The 18983-nt window shown below is 52.7% G+C and overlaps 1 protein-coding gene across 4 annotated transcripts in view; it reads right to left on the bottom strand.

The window, feature by feature from the left end:
• Positions 1-18983, bottom strand: part of OTOF (otoferlin) — a 92589-nt gene that overhangs the window by 22131 nt on the left and 51475 nt on the right. For all 4 annotated transcript variants that reach the window (XM_042933484.1, XM_042933483.1, XM_042933482.1 and 1 more), the window contains 9 exons: positions 18195-18268; positions 16442-16568; positions 15918-15972; positions 9959-10090; positions 6384-6446; positions 5912-5996; positions 3197-3356; positions 2652-2838; positions 509-695 (listed from right to left, as the gene is read on the bottom strand). In XM_042933484.1, the coding sequence (XP_042789418.1) occupies positions 509-695; positions 2652-2838; positions 3197-3356; positions 5912-5996; positions 6384-6446; positions 9959-10090; positions 15918-15972; positions 16442-16568; positions 18195-18268 (1070 nt within the window). The remainder of the gene's footprint in view (positions 1-508; positions 696-2651; positions 2839-3196; positions 3357-5911; positions 5997-6383; positions 6447-9958; positions 10091-15917; positions 15973-16441; positions 16569-18194; positions 18269-18983) is intronic.

Here is an 18983-nt window from a genome sequence, read left to right as displayed (position 1 = left end):
TTGTGGCTTTGGCCTTAGGTTTTGAGCATTTGGTAGCACATCCGCCTTTCTAGTCCCCAGTGAACACCATGAGGACAGGAATGGATACTTCTCTTGCTCTATTTCCCTGGTACCCAGTGCCTGGGTCCTAGAAGGGGTCAGTCCCTACAAGTCTGTAGATAGGGACTATGGCAGCAGTCTACACATACATATATGTAACCTATATGTATACACACATAATTATTTTCATCTTATAGATGGGGAAACAGGTTCAAAGATCACACAGCTACTAACTGTGAGGGCTGGGGTTCAAACCCAAGCAGCCTGGCTCAGGCAGGCTCTGTCAGCTCTGTGCAGCCCTGAGCCATGACTTTCCTTTGAGGCAGGGGTTGCTGACCAAGCCCTCACAATGCCCAGGCCCTTCAGGCTGAGGTGTGAGATGGCGGAGGTGTGGAGGTGTGAGGGGGGAGGTCTTAGTCCCTCCTTCTGTTCAGTCCCCTCCCCTCTAACCCAGTCTCCTGCTGCTGACCTTTGTCTCCATCATTAGAAATCTTGCGCAGGTCAATGAAGTGGGTGCCGATGGCCACGTCGTTGACCTTGTCGGAATCTCGGATCTGCACCTTCATGCGCTTGCAGAGTGGGGGGAACAGGTCCGTAAAGATGACCTGCTCATTCCACAGTGGCTCGTAGCTGCTTTTCTGTACTGATGTCTTGCCCTGGTGGGAGGGAGCGAAGGTTAGGGTTTGTGTGTGTGTGTGTGCGTGCATGTACCCATATGTGTGGTGTGTGTATATCACATGCATGCATATATGTATATGTATGTGTGGTGTGTGTGTGTGTGCAAGTGTATGTGTCTATGTGGTGTGCATATGTGTGCACATGTATATGTGTATATGCATGTGTGGGGGTGTGTGGGTACATGTTTGTGTATGTATGCATATGTATATGTGTATGTATGTATGTGGGGTATGTGTGTATGCCTGTGTGTACGTGTGGTGTGTATGCATGTGTACATGTGGGGTGTATGTATGTGTATGTGGTATGTATATGCATGTGTGTATTGTGGTGTCTGTATATGTGCATGTATATTATATAATGGTGTGTGTATGTGCACACATGTATGTATGTGTGCATTCATGTGGGGGGGTATGTATACATGTGTACATGTGGGGTGTGTGTGTGTGTGATATGTATATATGTGTGTGTATGCATGTGTGTATGTGTGGACTGTGTGGATGCATATGTGTATGTGCATTATGTATGCATGCATATGTGTACGTGTAGGATGTATGTATGTGTGGAGTATGTGTATGCATGTGTATATGTGTGATGTGCACATATTTGTGTGTATGTGTATGTGTGGCATGTGTGTATGTGTATGTGGTACGTGTATATGCGTGGGTATGCATGTGTATGCGTCGTGTGTATGCATGCCCATGTGTATTGTATGTATGTATATGGGCTATGTATATATGCATGTGGTATGTGTGTATGCATGTGTACATCTGGGGTGTGTGTATGTGTATATCATATGTGTATATGTGTGCATATGTGTGTATGTGTGTATGCATGGTGTCTGTATATGTGCAATGTGTATGTGCACAGGTGTATGTGTATGTGTGTATTCATGTGTGTAGGTGTGGTCTGTGTATGCATGTGTACATGTGAGGTGTGTGTATGTGATATGTGTATATGTGTGTACGTGTGATGTGTGTATTTGTGTGTATGTGTATGTGGGATTATGTATGTGTGCATGGTATGTATATATGCATGTGTGCATGTGTGTATGTGTGTATGTGTGGGGGGGTGTGCATATACACATGTATGCATGTGTATGTGTGGCACGTGTGTATCCATGTGTGGTATGTGTACATGTATGTATGCATGTGTGTATGTGGGATTGTGTATGTATATATGGTATGTCTACATGTATGTGCACGCATGTGTGTGTGTGTATGTGGTATATATAGGCATGTGTGCATGTGTGTATGTGTATGTGTGGGATATGTGTATGTATATGTGGTATGTGTATATGCGTGTGCATGCATGTGTGTGTGGGATGTGTGTATGTATGCATACGTGTATGTATATGTAGGTATACGGGGCATGTGGTATGTATGTATGCATGTGTACATCTGAGGTGTGTGTATGTGTATATGTGTATATGGATGGTGTTTGTATGTATGCATGTATATGTGTATATGTGCTGTGTGTGCACACATGTATGTATGTGTATGTGTATATTCATGTGGGGGGTATACGTGTATGCATGTGGGGGATGTGTGTATGTATATGTGGTATGTGTATATGCATGTGTATGCATGTGTGTATGTGTATGTGTGGCATGTGTATATGTGTGTGTGTACTTATATCCGGCAGGCGCTCTCCCCCATTCCAGCCTCTCAGGCTCTCCTCCCTTTCAATGCTCCTGCCTTAGCTCTTGGTGTCTAGAACACAGAAGCAGGGAGGACCCCCAACCTGGCCTTGGCCCCAGCCCCTCTCAGCTGGAGCTCCCCTCACCTCTCACTCTCTTCCAATGCACCAGGGGATCGAAGGCATCACCCGGCTTCTGATTTTGCTCACATCCTCCTCCAGCCCCCCTCCCCCAATCATCCCGTACCTCTAACGCTTCTCACCCCAAACCCAGCTTCCTGTATCCTGCACCCCAGTACCTTCTGGCCAGCAAAGAAGACTTGCACGTAGGGGTCAACCAGGTCCTTGTTCTCCCCGATGAACGCCTTCTTCACATTGGCCATGAGGCTGGTGTTCATACGGGGCAGCCCTTCTGCTCGGTAAATCTTCACGTAGAACCGGGCCCACTGGCGTTCGGGGGGCACCCCCTCGGGGAGCAGCAAGTTCCTGCCAGTATATACAGCTAAGGCTGTGGTGGCCCGGCCTGGGCACCCCGGTCCTGCCCTGGCGTCGGCAGACCTTTGGGGCCCGGAACAATCTCCGTGAACTCCTGCCCCCCCGGCCCCCCTCCCCCACACCCCACCGCCTCAGTCCTTCCTCTCCTGGGAGGAGAGTCTGCGGACGCCGAGACCAGCCCTGCCCTCGGTCTTTCTTGGAGGAGCTGGGCTGTCTGGGGGTGGGCGAGGACAGGGGTGAGGGAAGAGAGGGGTGGGGTCTGAAGGCCAAGTCCTCCCCAGGGTCTCCTGCTGGGGAAAGGAAGGATTAGGTCAGGTGTCCAGGGGCTGTGGCGGGATGGGAGCCTCACCCTTCAATGTCATCCTCGTCTGTCTCATTGGCCTTGTGGGGCGTCTTGATGTTGTCCCCCTTGCCCACCACGGCCACGTCACACTTCACGTAGCCCTTCAGCCCGGCGGAGATGTCGTCGGGGTCCGACAGGATGGCCCACTTGTGGTGGAACTGGTGCTCTGCAGTGGCGAGGGGTGGGGACTGCACCTGCCGCCCTGGGACAGCTGCAGAGCGGTGGGGCCGAGCGTCTTTAGGCCCCCGGTCCCCAGCATGGCCAGGAGGAGACAGAGGCTCCCAGAGGGGCGAGCAGCTGGGACAAGGTCCCGCATCCCTGAGTGTGGTGTCTTTGAAGAGAAGACCCTCCAGACTGGTTTCTTGGCCTGCAGCCCTCCTAGCCCACCCCTGCGGACAACCTGCACACAGCTGCCGGACAGAACCTTCAGAGAGGCTTCCCCTCCCTCACTCCTCCTTTCGAACCATCTGGGGCTCGCCAGTGCTTGGGGTATCTAGACCACGGACCTTGGCGTGGTCTGTGGGGCCTCCCGATTCAGCCCTGCCCGGCTCACCCCACTCATCCCGCCCTGCCCCTGTGCTCCTGCGGGGTCCGGCTGCTTTCTCCTCTCTGAACAATTCGAAGCGCTCTTCATACCCCTCTGCCTTTATAGCTGCGGTTCTTTGAGCTTGGAATGGCTCCTTCCTACCCTTCCCCCATTCGAACTTCTCTGACACCCGCCAGGGAAGGCTTGTTGGGCTGGGAGGTTGCAAGCACTCCAGGCCTCCTCTACAAGGTACCAGAGGATGGGCGGGGCCTCGTATGACCCTTCCTCATCTCCAGCAGGGAGCTGTGGTGACTGAGCAGTGTCCCGAGGCTGCATCTGATGGCGCAAATGTGGTCCTGCCAGGGTGAAAACAGGCCCCGGTCCCCGGGAAAGCCTACCAGCTCCATAAGATCCTGCTACCACTGACTCCCAGCAGCACCCAGGAGTCCCGTGCCCCTGGCATTGTGCTTCCAACGACTCCGTGGCTGGGTCAGCAACCAGGGACTCATCGGGGAGGTCAGGCCAAAACAGAGGCCGTCAGAGTGCAGACATCAGTGCCCCAGCTGAAGGGGCCATGTCACTTCAGGCTCCTCTGAAGGGTACCAGGCTCAGGAACAGATTCAGGAGAAGCAGCAAATCTGGCGGTGGGTTACCCTAGCGGAGAGCCTGGACTTTGGGCCCCCCTGGGCCTGGTTCGAATTCTTTTCCTTTCCCTGGACCCACTATGTAAGCTTGCTGAGCCTGTTTTCCTGCCGGTGAAACGCAGTGATGATGTCTACACGGGGCCGTGGGGGGTAGGCCCGCTGGGACGGTGTGCAATAGCCGGGTGCCTGGCACTTAGCTGGTGCTCCCTGAGTGGCGGTGGTTTCCTCACCAGGACTCTACCGCCGGGAAGCCCAGGGGCCCACGTCAGGCTCTTCACTGACTCTCCAAACCCCTGCTGCCGGTACGGCGGTGGGATGCCTCCTCAAGGACGCCAGTGTCACGCCAGCCCACGGCCCACAGCGGGGACTGCTTCCCTGGGAGGCACCAGATCGAGACTGGCTCTCTTCCCTGCTCCCTACAGCGCTAATGGTCACCGGGGCCACCCTCTGCTGAGGACCACGGCGTGTGTGTGGCAGTGGAAAAGGCTGGCCTGGCAGCCGGGAGACCAGGTTCTACTCCCAGGAGGCTCCGGGCAAGTCTCTTCAGTACCCTGGGCCTCAGTTTCTTCATCTTCATAGAAAAGCTGGACTAGATGTTTTAAGGTCTCTTGCAGGTTGAGTGTTCTATGATTTTGTGATGTTTGTGTGTATCAACTTGGGTCTGGGCTCCGATTCCCTAGTCTAAGTCACAGAGCGTGCACCAGCCGAATGTCTACGAGGTCGAACTGGAAGAAATCGCCAATTTATTTAACTTAATAGTTTAGTGGCACCTTGTGTCATCTGTAAAATGGGAAGGAACGCTGATGCCTACCTCCCTGTTTCGTGAGGGTCAAATATGACACTCTGGGTGACATTGTATCGTCCCTGTCCAAGGGCCCAATGGAGTCATTATTGCCTCCTGAGTGGTGGGTTCACTTCAGGGACACGGGCTGGGGCCCGGTGCCAGCTTGGATGCCCGTGGTTCCCGAGCTGGCCGTGTGCTCAGTCATCATCATCTGGCAGGCTGAGGGCACCTCCCCTGCCCGGCCCATGCCTCACGAGTCGTCTGGGCCACCCCTCAGGGTTCCCTCACCAACCGCATCCAGTGTCGGCCCACGGGGACCCACAATGCTACTAGTCACCACAGCCCCTCATGGCTGTTCTCGGGAGGCCCGGGTCCCTCGATGGATGGTCGGCGGGCCCCGCATCCCTCAGAAGCCGCCACACTGCATTTGTGGAGAGGACAGTGTGGCTCCGTGGGTGTCTGCAGTCACACAGCCTGATTTCGCCCCAGACCGACTGGGTGACTGGGGGGAAGCCCCAGCGCTTCTCTGAGCCCCGGGCCCCTCAGGTCAAAAAAAAGGGGGCGATGCCCTTACCCTGCGGGGCTCCTGTGAATCCAGCAGCCTGAACACAGGTAGTCACGGCGGCCGTGTGCAGCACCCCATCGTGCCACGCCCCCCAGTAGCCTCACACTGACTTTATGGTCCTGGCCAGGCTTGGCCCAGGGATCACCAGGGAGGGAAGGAAGGCGTGTGCCACACTTGCTGAGCTGTGGGCACAGATACTCACCAGGCTGGGAGTACACAGTTCCCACATCCATCTTGAAGGACCCCACCAGGGTACCGCTTCGCAGCAGGTTCTTGGAGTGAATCACCTTCCGGGCAGAACCACCAGCCCCCAGTAAGGTGGGGCAGGGCTGAGGCTTTCCGCGGGGTAGGGGTGAGGTGGTCTGATGGTGGCACCACCTGTCTTTCTGGGCCATGGAGCCTTTCGGTGAAGCGGGAGGGCATTTGGCAGGGCAGGGACGGCTCGCTGAGGCTCAGCATCAATCTCTCCTGCCCTCATTTTTGCTGACTGCCAGGTACGGGTCACTAGGTCAGACCCTATACAGAGGCACCTGGCTAAACAGGTGACAGGGGCCCACATCAGCCCGGCTGTGTGTCTGGGCACGGGGCTGCCTTTTAACGGTTGGTCCGCCCGGAGGGGTGCCCTTTTGGAGGGCACACGAAGGTGCAGTTCGAGCTAGTGGCTCCCCACTCACCGAGATCTTGATGATCTTGTCGAACATGACGTCCGGAGAGACGTGGAAGTCGAAGACGAAGTACTGGAGGGGGAAGGACCCAGAGCTGCTCTCACCCAGCGGACAGCGGCTAACGGCCTAGGGCAGTGATGAGTCCCTCCCTCCTAGCAGTGCCCGTTCGTACTCTGGCCATTTCCCCTGAGCCCCGAAGTTCAGGCGAGCAGCGGTGGTCGCCACTGGTCCCCCCTGACCCCGCGGCAGGTGAGAGCTGTGTGGCTTTGGGCAGCACCCTGTCTGAATCTGTTTCCTGAGCTGTGAAATGGGAGTAACGACACCCAGCTCAGAGCCTCGGTAAGATACCACAAGATACCGTGCAGTTAATACAGGCAACACAGTGCCCTTAAGCCACGATGCTCTACTGCCTAGAAGGTCTGTCCTGATTTCAGCGGCGTTGAAATGTAAAATAAGGCTGTGAAGGCACCCAATTTGCTGTAAATGTAAAATGTGGTGGGTGTGAACTGCCTCCCTGAGCTGGGAGCTGCCACTCAGCCCCTGCCCCATTTCTCCTGGCCTTGGTGTGCAGGTGCCAGGAACGAGAGTGGGGGGGCAGCGCACAGAGGGACCACTGCTTTGGTGAATGTGTGGGCAGAGACAAGGAAGAAACGTTGCCAACAGGCTTCGGGTCAATGTCTAAGGAGAGTCCGTTCCTGGCTTCTGGGGACTCACACTAGAGCACTGTGGGTAAGAGTGCTGCCTTTAGAACCAGATCGACCGAGTTTTTACTGTTGGGCCAATCGCTTCCTCCCTGGGTCTCAGTTTACCACCCTGGGATAGTGCTCGGGGCTGCCGTGTTGAACTGCCCCAGGGGCACCATCAAAGAGGGGGCGGGGTTTGGAGGCCTGGTCATGAAGTCTGAACGAGCTGACCCTTGTTAAGTGTTCAACCCATGAGTGCACGCGGTCAGTGCCCCGTACACGCCAACTGCTGTGTGTGACGCAACATGTCCGGGTGGCACTGCCCGGGGGCACTGAAGCTCTGGAGAGGTGGGTGGAGATCTAGACATGCAGGTGACAACTGACGCCTTGGGGCTGGGGGCGGTACCCAAGGAGAGAACGGGAAGGGACCGGTCCAGGGCAGGGCTCCAAGAAGAAGCAGAGGGCACAGGGAGCATGTCAGGAAAGGCAGTGGGGGAAGGGCTGGAGAGAAGGGGAAAGGAACAGAGAGGCCCCCAGGGCGGGGGAGGGGGGGTGGGTCGTGGAGAGGATGGAAAGGGCTGGGCAGTCAAGAGAGAGGCACGTGGACTTATGCTTAGGGGACCGCATGGTCTTTGGTGACCCAGAGGACAGTTTCAATGAAGCCAGGGGGCAGAGATCGAGGCATGACTGGGAAGAGAGGCAGTGGGGACAGCCCACATAGTTGGACTGTGAGTGTGAGGACAGAAAGGGGTGGTCACCAGGAAGTACGTGGGATTGGGAAAGACATGGCTAGATGGAGGGGTGGGTGGGTGGATAGACAGACAGACTTCTAGTTCCTGTCCCTGAGCAGTGGGGTTTCCCCTAGTTGTACTCGGAGAGAATATTCAAGAGTAGAACGCCTTATAGGCAAAGGAGGAGCTGAGGGAAAAGTGAAGGCAGAGTTGGGGGCGCTGAGTGGACTGGGTAATGCTAGATTCTATGGGAAGAAGAAAGAGAAGGATCTAGGGCAGAGGGGAGAGTGGTTTAGGCAGAAGGAAGATGCCAGTGACTTGGACCAGATGTGCCCACGGAGAAGCGGTCTTGGCCTGGTCTTGAACAGTCAGGCTGTTCTAGGAGGGCAATGGCCGTGAGCCTCCCTCCACATGAAGACAGGTCTCGAGCTGGGCAGGAGGCAAAGGCTAGGCCAGCTGTCTCAGAGCTGTGTCAGCCCTAGCAGAGCGAGCTAGCCAAGCTAGAACCAGAATTTTGCACTCTCTGAGTGGTCTTGTGGTCATATTCCTTGTGTTTCCCGAGGATATTTCCCTTGTCTAACCACCTAGAAGTCTGCTAAGTCATGCTGATTGTTCTCATGTCCCTCCCTTGCGTTCAGTGGAGTCAAAGGAAGCTTCCTGCCAACTCGGAGAATTAGCCAGAAGTAGTACACCTCTGGGACCAGGGATATTTTTCAATGAAGAGGAATATGGCATAGGACAAGAAGCAAAAGAAAAGAAAGCCCCACTTTGGGACCAGGAGGAATCACGGGAAGATCATTTGCAGTGGTGGTTCTCAACGGGGGCGATGGGGCGGGACATTTGGCAAGGCCTGGAGACCGGTGGGGGTTGCCACTGGCATCGAGTGGGTAGGAGCCAGGGATGCCGCTCGACATCCCACCATTCACAGTCCAGCCCCTTATACCAAAAACTGGCCCCAAATGTCCTCAGTGATGGGTTTGAGAAACGCTGGTTTAGAGGAAACAGAAATTAAATCAGAGCTACCTGGGTTTGTGAAAAAGAACAAACATGATCAAGAACAAATTTAAGATTCACGTGAGCGGAAGGAATAGTCTTGGTGCATATAAACATGGAGTTTGGGAAACCGTTTCTAGGCTAGAAGTAGGCGGTGGCCTGTTCAGGCAAAAACTGTCATCTTTGCGGCCCCTGCGTTGCCAGGCATGGGCTTGAAGCGCAGCACATACTCTGCAATGTTTGGTTCTCTCCTCGGGGGGGGGGGGGGGGGCGGGGAGGGAGTAACCATCTGCAAAGTGTTACCCAACGCTTCCAGGGACATGCCAGGCTCTGGGCTGGGCCACAGTGATACAGGAGACCGGGAGCCTCCAGTCCACCAGGGACAGAGACACGAAGGACCAACTGCAATTCAGAGACATTATTGCCACAGAAAAAGAAGTGCATTGACTTCTGACCCAGAGAGTGCAAGGAGGACCACTCCGCGGCAAGGACACTTGGCCTGGGCTCTGGAGGGAGTAGGAGTTTGCTGGGGACACACAGAGTGGGGCGAGCAGCTCTGTTTTCTTGGGACGGAGGAAGCAAGCTGGACGAAACACGAGGTGTGTGGGGCGGGTGCAAGGTGAGTCCCTGAGTCAGCCAAACGTGGCTTTGCCACATCATATAACCATGGAAGGCCAGGGGCACCTGTCTCCGTATCCATTAGAGGCTTTTCCAGTGAGGGATGTGCCCTGATGTAAGATCAGAGATGTGGAGGCGGAATTTCCTGACTCCTGGGAAGGTCGCTACGTGGGGCTGGGGGCTGGGCATTTCCTGAGCACTGGTGTCCCAGCCGTGCCGGCCTGTGGGCTTTTTCTCTCTCATGCCCTAAGAGTCAAGGCCAGTGCTCTGGAAGGATCCCCACAGAGGTTCAGGCACCATGGAGGCAGCCCGGCAGACAGGGTGACTCTGGCCCTTAGCATCTGGGCAAGGACTTTCTTCAGGACCTTCAATGTCCCCTCGTGTAAAATGGGCTTAATGGGTTGTAACAGCACGGGCCACCCCCTTGCTGGTAGCCCTTCGTGCCCCTTGACTCCCAGCTGCTTCTAATGGGCCTGGGTTGGGGGCGGTGGCTGGAGCCCAGCCTCCTGCTACATTTAGGGAAGTCTCATCCCCCCACCCAGGGCCACGGGGCACTGACCTCATTATAGTAGGGGCAGTTAGTGGACTCCTTCATGGATGTGTACTTCTTGTCGTCGCCCACCTCCACGCACACCACGGGGTCCATGTTCAAGCCCACGAGCTGCCGAGCCTCAATCACAGTGATGCTGACCTTCGGGCGGGAGAGGGGGAGGCCAGAGGTAAGCCGCGTGAGCCTTGCCGCTCGTCCTCCTGGAGTCGGGGCCCAGGAGCAGGGAGCCAACAACGGACTTGGGTTCCAGCCCGAGCACTGTCTCTAATCTGCTGTGGATCCCGGGCTCTTTTCCCCACTAAGCCTCAGTGTCTTCATTTATAAGGAAGGGCGTGGGCTGGATAGGCTGGAAGTGTGTGTTGTAATTACCAGCGGGGAGGAGGAAGGCGCTGGTTAAAAACCAGGGTCTCTGGTGTCCCTGCCAAACTCCAGGCCAGCCCAATCCAACCTTGGGCAGTGGGACCAGGCATCAGTATTTTCAAAGCTCGCAGGGATTTCAAGTGTTCCCCCAGCCTCCAGGGCTCCACCGCCTAGAGAGCTGCAAACCACTCCCTGGGTTTCATGCGCTCAGGGATTAAGCTTTCTATGTCTTCATTGATGTCCTTTAATTTCCTGCCCCAGCATCTCTCATTTTAAGATTGCAGGCCTCTGAGAGTGCTTCGTGTTTCTGGAATTCCCCCCCCACACCCGCTTTCCACATTCTTGGTTTCCCCCTTTTGTTTAATCTCTTTGGGAACCTGAGCCACCTTTGCTGGCTTGATGTTGTGTGTTTTGTGGGTTCTGTGTCTTTTCAGGGGGCGTCCAGCTCCCTGGAATCTTATGTCTATGCTGGGAAGCCCTTTTTAAGTTGTTCATTCATTCAACAAGTGTTCATGTTCTGCACTGTTTGTGCAGAGCCTGATGTGGGGCTTGATCTCACGAATTGTGAGATCATGACCCGAACTAAAGTCAGGAGTCAGACGCTTCACCGACTGAGTCACCTAGGTGCCCCGTGAACCTTCATTTTAAGCTATCAGTTCTTGCTTTGGATTTGGAGGTGTCAGTCCCCATTGGGGTGGCCATGACAAAATAGAAAGAGACACAGGTTTGGGTTGGCTGGGCTGGCATTCAGCCCCAGACCTTATACATGACCAAGGGTGAGAGGAGGCACCTGTGCAGACTCACGGAGTGAGCTCTAAGTGGAAACACCATCCATCCACAAAGTTGGGCGAAGGTTAATTGAGATAATGTGTGTCACAGAGCCTCATAAACAAGCTCTAGAAAATATGAGCTATTGTTATAAATGGCTTCTCAAAGTCTCCCAAATAGGTAGGGTCCTGTAGATGCTTACAATCGTTCTGTTTGACTCTCTCGAACTTGCGTTTCAACAAAACAGCCTGTGCTAAGCTAGTGTTAGCATTTACCTCAGCTCACTCCTCCAGTGAAACTGTGGGCCTTACTTTTTATACTTCTCATCTTGGAGATTTGGTATTTCAATCGTTGTGCTTCGATGCAACTTCTAAATACGATTTTAGTCAAGAAAATCATGTTCCCATTTCATAAAAAAACTGTAACCATGAAAATGATCATCCACTGTATCCATCAAAGTCTTATAAATATTCCAAGGGCCAAGAAGAATCCATACATCAAAACTAACGATGTTAAGAAAAATAAAAACTTCAGTGCCAATGAGAACATTGCCAAGAAAGTATACAGAACTAGAGACTGAATATTTACTAATTGAAGCAACACTTGAACTACGAAAGTAAGCATTTCTATTTGGAACTTGAAGTGCCAAAGGCAATGAAGCTCAGACTCCAGAGCTCTGGAGAAGTTTAATAATTACCATTTCTTCAGGGAGCTAAAAAGGAAATATAGCTAATCAACTTAGCTCTGGGAAGTTGCCTGTGAAGAGAGTAGGCAGGCACTACAAGTCCGTCTGGAATATTCTTGCACAGTAGTTTATAGGGTTTTAACCTCTATGAAAGTTTGTATGCCAAAGGCTTAAAAAAAATCTCATTAGATTTTCCCACAATTAACCCCCTCCATTAAAAAATAAAAACACTTTCTGTAACTCAAGACTGGAAAGTAGACAGACACAGTTTTGGCATAATAAGGCAGTAAGATATGCCATCAAGAGATTAACCTTCCCAATGTGAGCAGTTGGTTAGTTTTTATGGTTTTTATCCAGAGGCCCAGGCGTGATGCCAGCGTTTTTGCCTTCTCTTCCTTCTCAGGACCCAAAGTTTCCACCTTCTTCTACTGAGCAAAGCCAACAATGGTGAGCAACCCTGGTTGGAGCTCTGACACCCAGGAGGGAAAGGGTGGGGAGGGGAGGAGGGCAGAGGGTTGAAAGGAGCAAAGGGTGGGGGCGTGGGAAGAGAAGGGCTCCAGAAGGTGCTCTTCTGTAGCTGAGGGGTGGCCCTGCAGGGAACCCTGAAACCATTGAGGTTACTGTGTGGCGTTGGTGGGGGAGGGGAGTGTTATTCCTGCTGCATCCCCATCCCCCACCTGGGGCTCTATGGGGGGGGAGGGGCATATGTCACTTGGACTTGAAATTTAAAACAAATTTTGAATTAGTCAGTCAGAGAAAGACAAATGTCATACGACTTCACTCATACGAGGACTTTAAGAGACAAAACAGATGACCATAAGGGAAGGGACACAAAAATAATATAAAAACAAGGAGGGGAACAAAACAAAAGAGGCTCATAAATATGGAGAACAAACTGAGGGTTACGGGAGGGGTGGTGGGAGGGGGGATGGGCTAAATGGGTCAGGGGCATCAAGGAACCTACTCCTGAAATCATTGCTGCACTAGATGCTAACTAACTTGGATGTAAGTTAAAAATTAATTAATTAAAAATAAATAAAACAAATAAAACAAATTTTGAGGGAGGGGATTGGCCATCCTTTCCTTCCATTCTCCAATCATCAGCAGAGGACTTGATTTTTCCAGGGTAGAAGAGGAGAAGGCAAATAGACCCATGAAGGGCCTGACTGATCAGCTGATCGGGGAGACTCTTGGTAATTGCCTATTCAGCCCTCTCCTTCCAAGATAAGGGGCCTAATCCCCAGGTGGCTTCATGAGGCTGTCACAAGGAACAGTGCTGAGTGTAAACCTATACCTCTGTCCTGGAAGAACCCAAGAGTCATGGTGCTCTGTGACCTGCTTCCAAGGGATCCGATTGTGCCGCAAGAACATCGGGGGGGAGCTGGAGATAGCAGGTGGCAGGCCCGTGAGAGCCGCCCTTCTGAAACACCCTTTGCCTTTTCTCATCTCCAGATGGCTGAGATGGGACATGACCAGATATGCATTTTGAGAAGATCAGTCCAGTGGTGGCATAGAGGTTGGAGTGGAGGAGGCATTATGAGGGTGGGGAGATCAGACAGGAAGTGGGTGCGATATTGCAGTTGAGGCTGGGGTTGAGGGTCAGCGGCAGGGAGATGATACAGAGGTGAGAATGTATTAGGTCTTGGCGCCCAGAAGAGAGGGCAGGGAACACACTCAGGACCCCATGACCCACCGAGAACATGTCTGCTAAGTGCTCAGATTTGCTCACTCTGGTGGGGGAAACTGCATATTCGCTGGGATGAGAATGTGGCTTCTCGCCTCGGAGATGCCAATAATCGGGAAAGGGCTTGCACATTACATACATTCTAACCAGAAGAAACAAAGGGGATGGGTATGCCATGGCCTTTTGCCTGTTCCCAGTCCTCGGGGTCCTTCCCAGATCTGAGTTCATCTAAGTCCCTCTCCTCCCACCAGCTGGGTGCGCTTTCTCAGGTCTTTCTAACTGGGCAAAGCCAAGTTCTCCAGAGAGTGACATTCCTTTGGTAGGTTTTCTTGCTTTCTACATTGTATTTATTGGAAGTAAGAATAAATCCACGCTCGTACCCTCAGAGTGCTCTGTCCAAGTGTGTCGATACTTATTGTTGAGATGTGAACGAGCCTGTCAGAAAATACTGTGTTACTCGGTTAAATATGACAACTGTTCTGTTCAATTCAGGATGTTTGCAAAGTCTTTAGCGGGGGAAAGTGGGGTCCACTTAATAAAGGTCTCTGTCAGGAAGCAGTTTGAAAGAGCTTTGAAAACAAGCAGTAGGTAGTGAGCCAAAGATGAATGGGGGGGGGGGGGAACCAGAGGGGGTGACTGTCCAAGAGGCTCAATTAGAAAGAAATTAGTCACTCGGACTGCTTCAGTTGGACACCCTTGCACTTGAACCCTGAGTTGACCTTTGAATAACTGTGCGACCTAGGGTAAGCTCCTTACTCTCCTTGTGCCTCAGTTTCTCACCTATGAAATGTAGTAATACTTATATTTAGGAGGTTGTAAGAATTATATTAACTTAAATGGAAAACACACACACACAGACACACACACACAGTTCCTAGCATAGTACCTGTAAGCCTTCTAGAAAATAACAATTATATTAACCATTTTCTATGTGCCTTTACGTGGCAGGCCGGTGACACTGTAAAGGAAACAGTATCTGGAAATACAAAGACAAACAGATCTTTGTCCTTTGGAATTTTCCTGTTCTCAGAAAACAGAGGAGCAGAGCCCTGGGCCCAGCCCCCTAGAAAAGCCTTCAAACGTCTTACGATATTCTGTGTTTGGGTTTTGGCGGAGAGGTGAGGGGGCAGCATTTCCCAAACCTCCAAGGAGCCCAGTGGCTTGAGGCTGTCTAAACCACAGGGCCAGGGCCAGGGTCACTTGACACTGCTTGGGGCTAATTTTCAAGCACCTGGAAAGATGGCCACCAACTGGTTGAAAACAAACTGAAGCGAGGATTAAGGGAGACAAGGTGTGTCCTTGAGAAAACATGACCAGTTGCACCTGATACAAAGACAGATACCTCCTCGTCCTTTATATCATCACCTGAACGAGGTGGCCGCGGGGCTGTCGCCTTCAAGAAGGGGTGGTGTGCATAGGGTCGGGGAGATGAGCATTCAGAGATAAAGCTCTAACCTGGGAGAGGAGGCTCACTCTGATTCTGGGCCCGGGTTCTGACACTTTGGGCAGGCGCTACAGTGGTAGCCAGGCGGGGTCCCCTAAAGGCTGTTTCCTCTGACCAGTGAGCACACTCACTCAGTCCTAGGAATGCCCAGGCCTCTGACCCATAATTGGGTCTTGTTAGACCCCAAGTGAAGGGTCTAGAGCAATGGGTCGTCCATGGGCCCTTCCGGTTTCCAGTTTATAAATAAGTACGAGGTGCTTCTGGCTTGTACGTTAGTCCATCGTGGATCGTGTTAGTGTAACTGAGTATCTCAGGCTCTGATCAACTCTGCAAGAAGAAACAAAATTGGGGGTGTGGCCCTGCAAAGCCCATGATCAGGCCCCAGGCCTGGAGGGTTGTACTGGGGTTCAGACGCCCTGTGTGGCCTTCTCTCAACAGCTCAGCCCTGCTCATGACACATCCTGCCTGCACTGTGGCCACATTAACAATCCTACAGCTTCAAATTTCTCCCTATCTCAGTCATTTTGTCTCGAGTTTTAGAAACATACAAACAGAAACATTAAGTGTTAATTTCAGAGACCAGAGAAGAAAAAGAAAAAAAAAAAAAACCCCACCCACATTCTCACCATCTATGGATAACCAGGATTGACATTACATTACTTCTGGCATTACAAATAATGGAAACAACAATTTTAAAAAGCACATCAAAAAATCTTTCTTCAGAGACGTATATGATAGATAGTGGTGCCCCTTGGTCTTTTCAGGGTTTTTCCAGGTCCCTCCAACTTGATGAAGTCCAGTGCTGGACACAAAGTCCTCTGCATAAGCAGAATTCTCAAGCTCTTTAGGTTTGTAACTCTTTAGTTCCGAGTGCCTCCCGGAAACGAGCTTCGTTTGGGAACTTACACTGAGCTTGTGGTTCTCTGTGACCCTCAGATCCATGCATCCAGAGTCTATAATGCACGCCTGGCCAGAACCACCCACTGGAGTGGAGTCTCAGAGCGATGCCTCTAGTTGCCCCGCCTACCTGGTAATCCACGGGCCGCCCAGCACCTGGCACCATCTTAATGTCTGGCTTGGATCTGAGGAGGAGAAGGTACCGTCAGGCCCGGTGTAAGGGGATTGCTTGCAGGGGAGGAGGAGGGCACTGGCACTGGTTGGACCTTGGCGAAGGGCAGAGGACAGAATCATGGTATTCATGTACTCCAAGACTTTCCAAAAGAATGGGGATTAATTGTTTTCAGAGGCCCCAACAGAGAGGATTAACGGCACAGTGACGGAGAGATAGACAGTAGGTCAACAGGTTCAGATGTGTGCGGGGCAGCTCTGTGATCCCCCTTGGCCCGCGGGTGTGCAATGACTTGGGAGCAGCCTCCTGCCTTTGTAGGAACAGCAGAGTGAGAGACATCCGGGAAAAGAAGAAAGGGGCAGGGTTAGGAAGAAGCCACCCAGGGACCCTGGTTCTTCCCCATCCGAATTCCACACGCGGCAAGCTGGGTCCTGCCTGAACAGGTGGAGGCGGTTTGGGCTGCGGGACTCCCGTGTGCTCACCGTTTGTTGGAGACATTGGTGGTGAGAGCTGTGACAGAGGCCAGAGACACAGAGTCAGGGTCCAGCCCATCCCCCAGCCGAACGGCCAAGCGGTCAAGGTCTTCCATCTCCAGCACGGCCGGTTCATCTGCAGAAGAAAGGCCATTAGGTGGGCTGGATGGTGGAACAAGTGACTGTCTTTCCCATTGCGCTTTGCTATCCAGGAAGCTAACAGTCAATTTCCGGGCTTCCTTGGCAGTATCTGCTTAGAATGTATGGCCTGTTTATCCGCAGTGTTTCCCACCTGATCTTGATCTTTGATTTTAATTGATATTATATCTAGTTTCGCTTTTTAAAAATTTTTTTTTTATTTTTTTAAATATTTTTTTTTTTAAAGTTTATTTATTTCAGCCATCTGTACACCCAACCTAAGGCTCAAACTCACGACCCTGAGATCAAGGGCCGTATGTATGCTCTCCTAATTGAGCCAGCCAGGTACCCCCAGTCTTGCTTTTGTATTTTGATTGAATGTAACTCTTGTGTGTATTTCTTACATAAGCACTGAATACCCTTTGTGGAAGAAGGGGAGGGGCAATAAAAAATTCATACTTATGTACCTTTCAAACGATGGCTACTGTTTATCAAGAGGCTACTCTATGCCAGGCACAATGTCAGGCACTTCGTGCACGTATCTCCTGTCCTCATATCCATGTCCTGTCAAGATAGGCACTATTCTCACATCACAGATTGGGAAACTGAAGCTTAAGAAGTAACTCATCCATGTAAAATAGCTGATGGAATTCAGACCCTAACGCTGAGCTGAGGTGTAATATCCAATGAGATGAAGAATTGACCGTACTGAGCAACCACGGAAGAATGGTAAGTTTGGGCCTCAGCCAGCAACCATACCCTCTCCAGTCTGAAGGAGAAGGGCACCGCTAGAATTGGCATGGAGGCAAGAGGGAGAGAGATGCTGGGGCCAGTGGGCCACCCAGGGGATGCTAAGGGGGGAAGCCAGGAGCTCTGAAGGAGGGCAGGTGATCAACAGACTTGGGTGGGAAAGCTCCACATTGCTTCCTTATCTGATCCAATTCTCTCCCGTCTTCTCCCGGTCCCCCCCCCCCCCCCCCCCCCCCCGCCTCCTTTCTAACAGCTGTCTTGCCCTCCCCCCAGGCTGCTGCTCCCGTGGCACCAGGGCCACCGGTCACTTCAGCCTCCCAGGCTCCACCCTGCCTCTCTCCCCCAGGGCTTTCCCTGCAGCCTTGTGAGAAGGCATGGGGAAAGACAGGGCAGTGAGTCTTGCCACTGGGTAAGCTGTCCTGGGACGCTGGTTTTTCCCCAGAAATAGGGAATTGGCCAAGTCACTTTCGTTTTTTTGTTTTGTTTTTTTGTTTTGTTTTGTTTTTTGTTATTCCCTTCTCTAATGAACAATCTCTAGGCTTCTGTGTGCAGGAAAAAAGGTGGAAGGGGGGTGGGGAGCAGAGAGGGCAGGAGGAGCCTTTCAAACACAGGCCCACCAGAGAGTACTGCTAAATTCTAGACCAGTGGTGATGCCCTTCCCACCCTTTGTGCCAGGAGCGCCCCCTTCCTGAAGACCACCCTCAGGGCCCGGCTGTGCCGGCAGCCAATGGGAGGCTAGGGCCCACCTAAGCGGCCTCACCGGCCAATCGCAGGCGAGCCTGCTGGGGCGCTGCCCGCGGAGGGGAGGGGTTTGGTCTCCGTAAGGTGCGCAGAGAAGGCCCGGGGGTTGGCCTGGCTGGGGGTGCGTCTGTACCTTGTCTTTGGGGTTCCTCCTTGTGGGACCGGTTCTTGCCGAGCTTCATGGCGGAGAACACACTTCTCCCAGCTCTGTGAGGCGAGCCGCCAGAATGAGATGGAGGGAGATGGACGCCGGGAGGAAGACACACAAACACAGGAGAGCAAAACCCGAGACAACACGTAAGAGAAAGGGCACTTCATACTCCAGCCCCTCACGTACCAGTCCTGAGATAGCGTGGGGGCCAACCTTTCTAAAGCAGGAGCCACGAGGGGGAATTAGGGCAGAGAGGAGACCCCACTGCTTCCTTCTTTCTCATGCCTCCACACCACTGAAGAGCGGGTCAGGGCCCAGGGATCAGAGAAGGTGATCTTGGGCTGGGAAGAACGACTTTGAGTGGAGCCCTCCCGGGTCCTGGGCTGTCCTCAGCTCCCTCAGTCCAGTCTCAGAGCTCTGAGTTCCACCATGCCTCCGAGCTCGTCTTCCTTGTCCGTGCACCCCACCTCAGCTGGTCGGGAAGAAAACCAGATGACCAGAGACAAAGCATCAGGACAGACAGACAGGAACAGGATCAGAGGGGCAGAGGCCAAGGAGGAGGTCTGAGATGTGGTTGAAGCTAGCTGCTCAGTTCTCAAATGGCCTTGGTGTGCAACTCCTGCCTTGTCTTTCCCAATCTCTCCGCACCCTCAGATTCTGTTCGGTCCCCAGCGAAAAGGAAGAGATGGGCCCTTTCCCATCTATCTTTGGTGCTGGCTTCCACCCCTTCTGCCTGTCCCTGCTCACTGCGGAATCCCCCCCCTCACCCCC

Source organism: Panthera leo, chromosome A3, assembly GCF_018350215.1.
Source record: "Panthera leo isolate Ple1 chromosome A3, P.leo_Ple1_pat1.1, whole genome shotgun sequence".
Taxonomy (NCBI): Eukaryota; Metazoa; Chordata; class Mammalia; order Carnivora; family Felidae; genus Panthera; species Panthera leo.
This window is presented reverse-complemented; position numbering and strand designations above follow the sequence as displayed.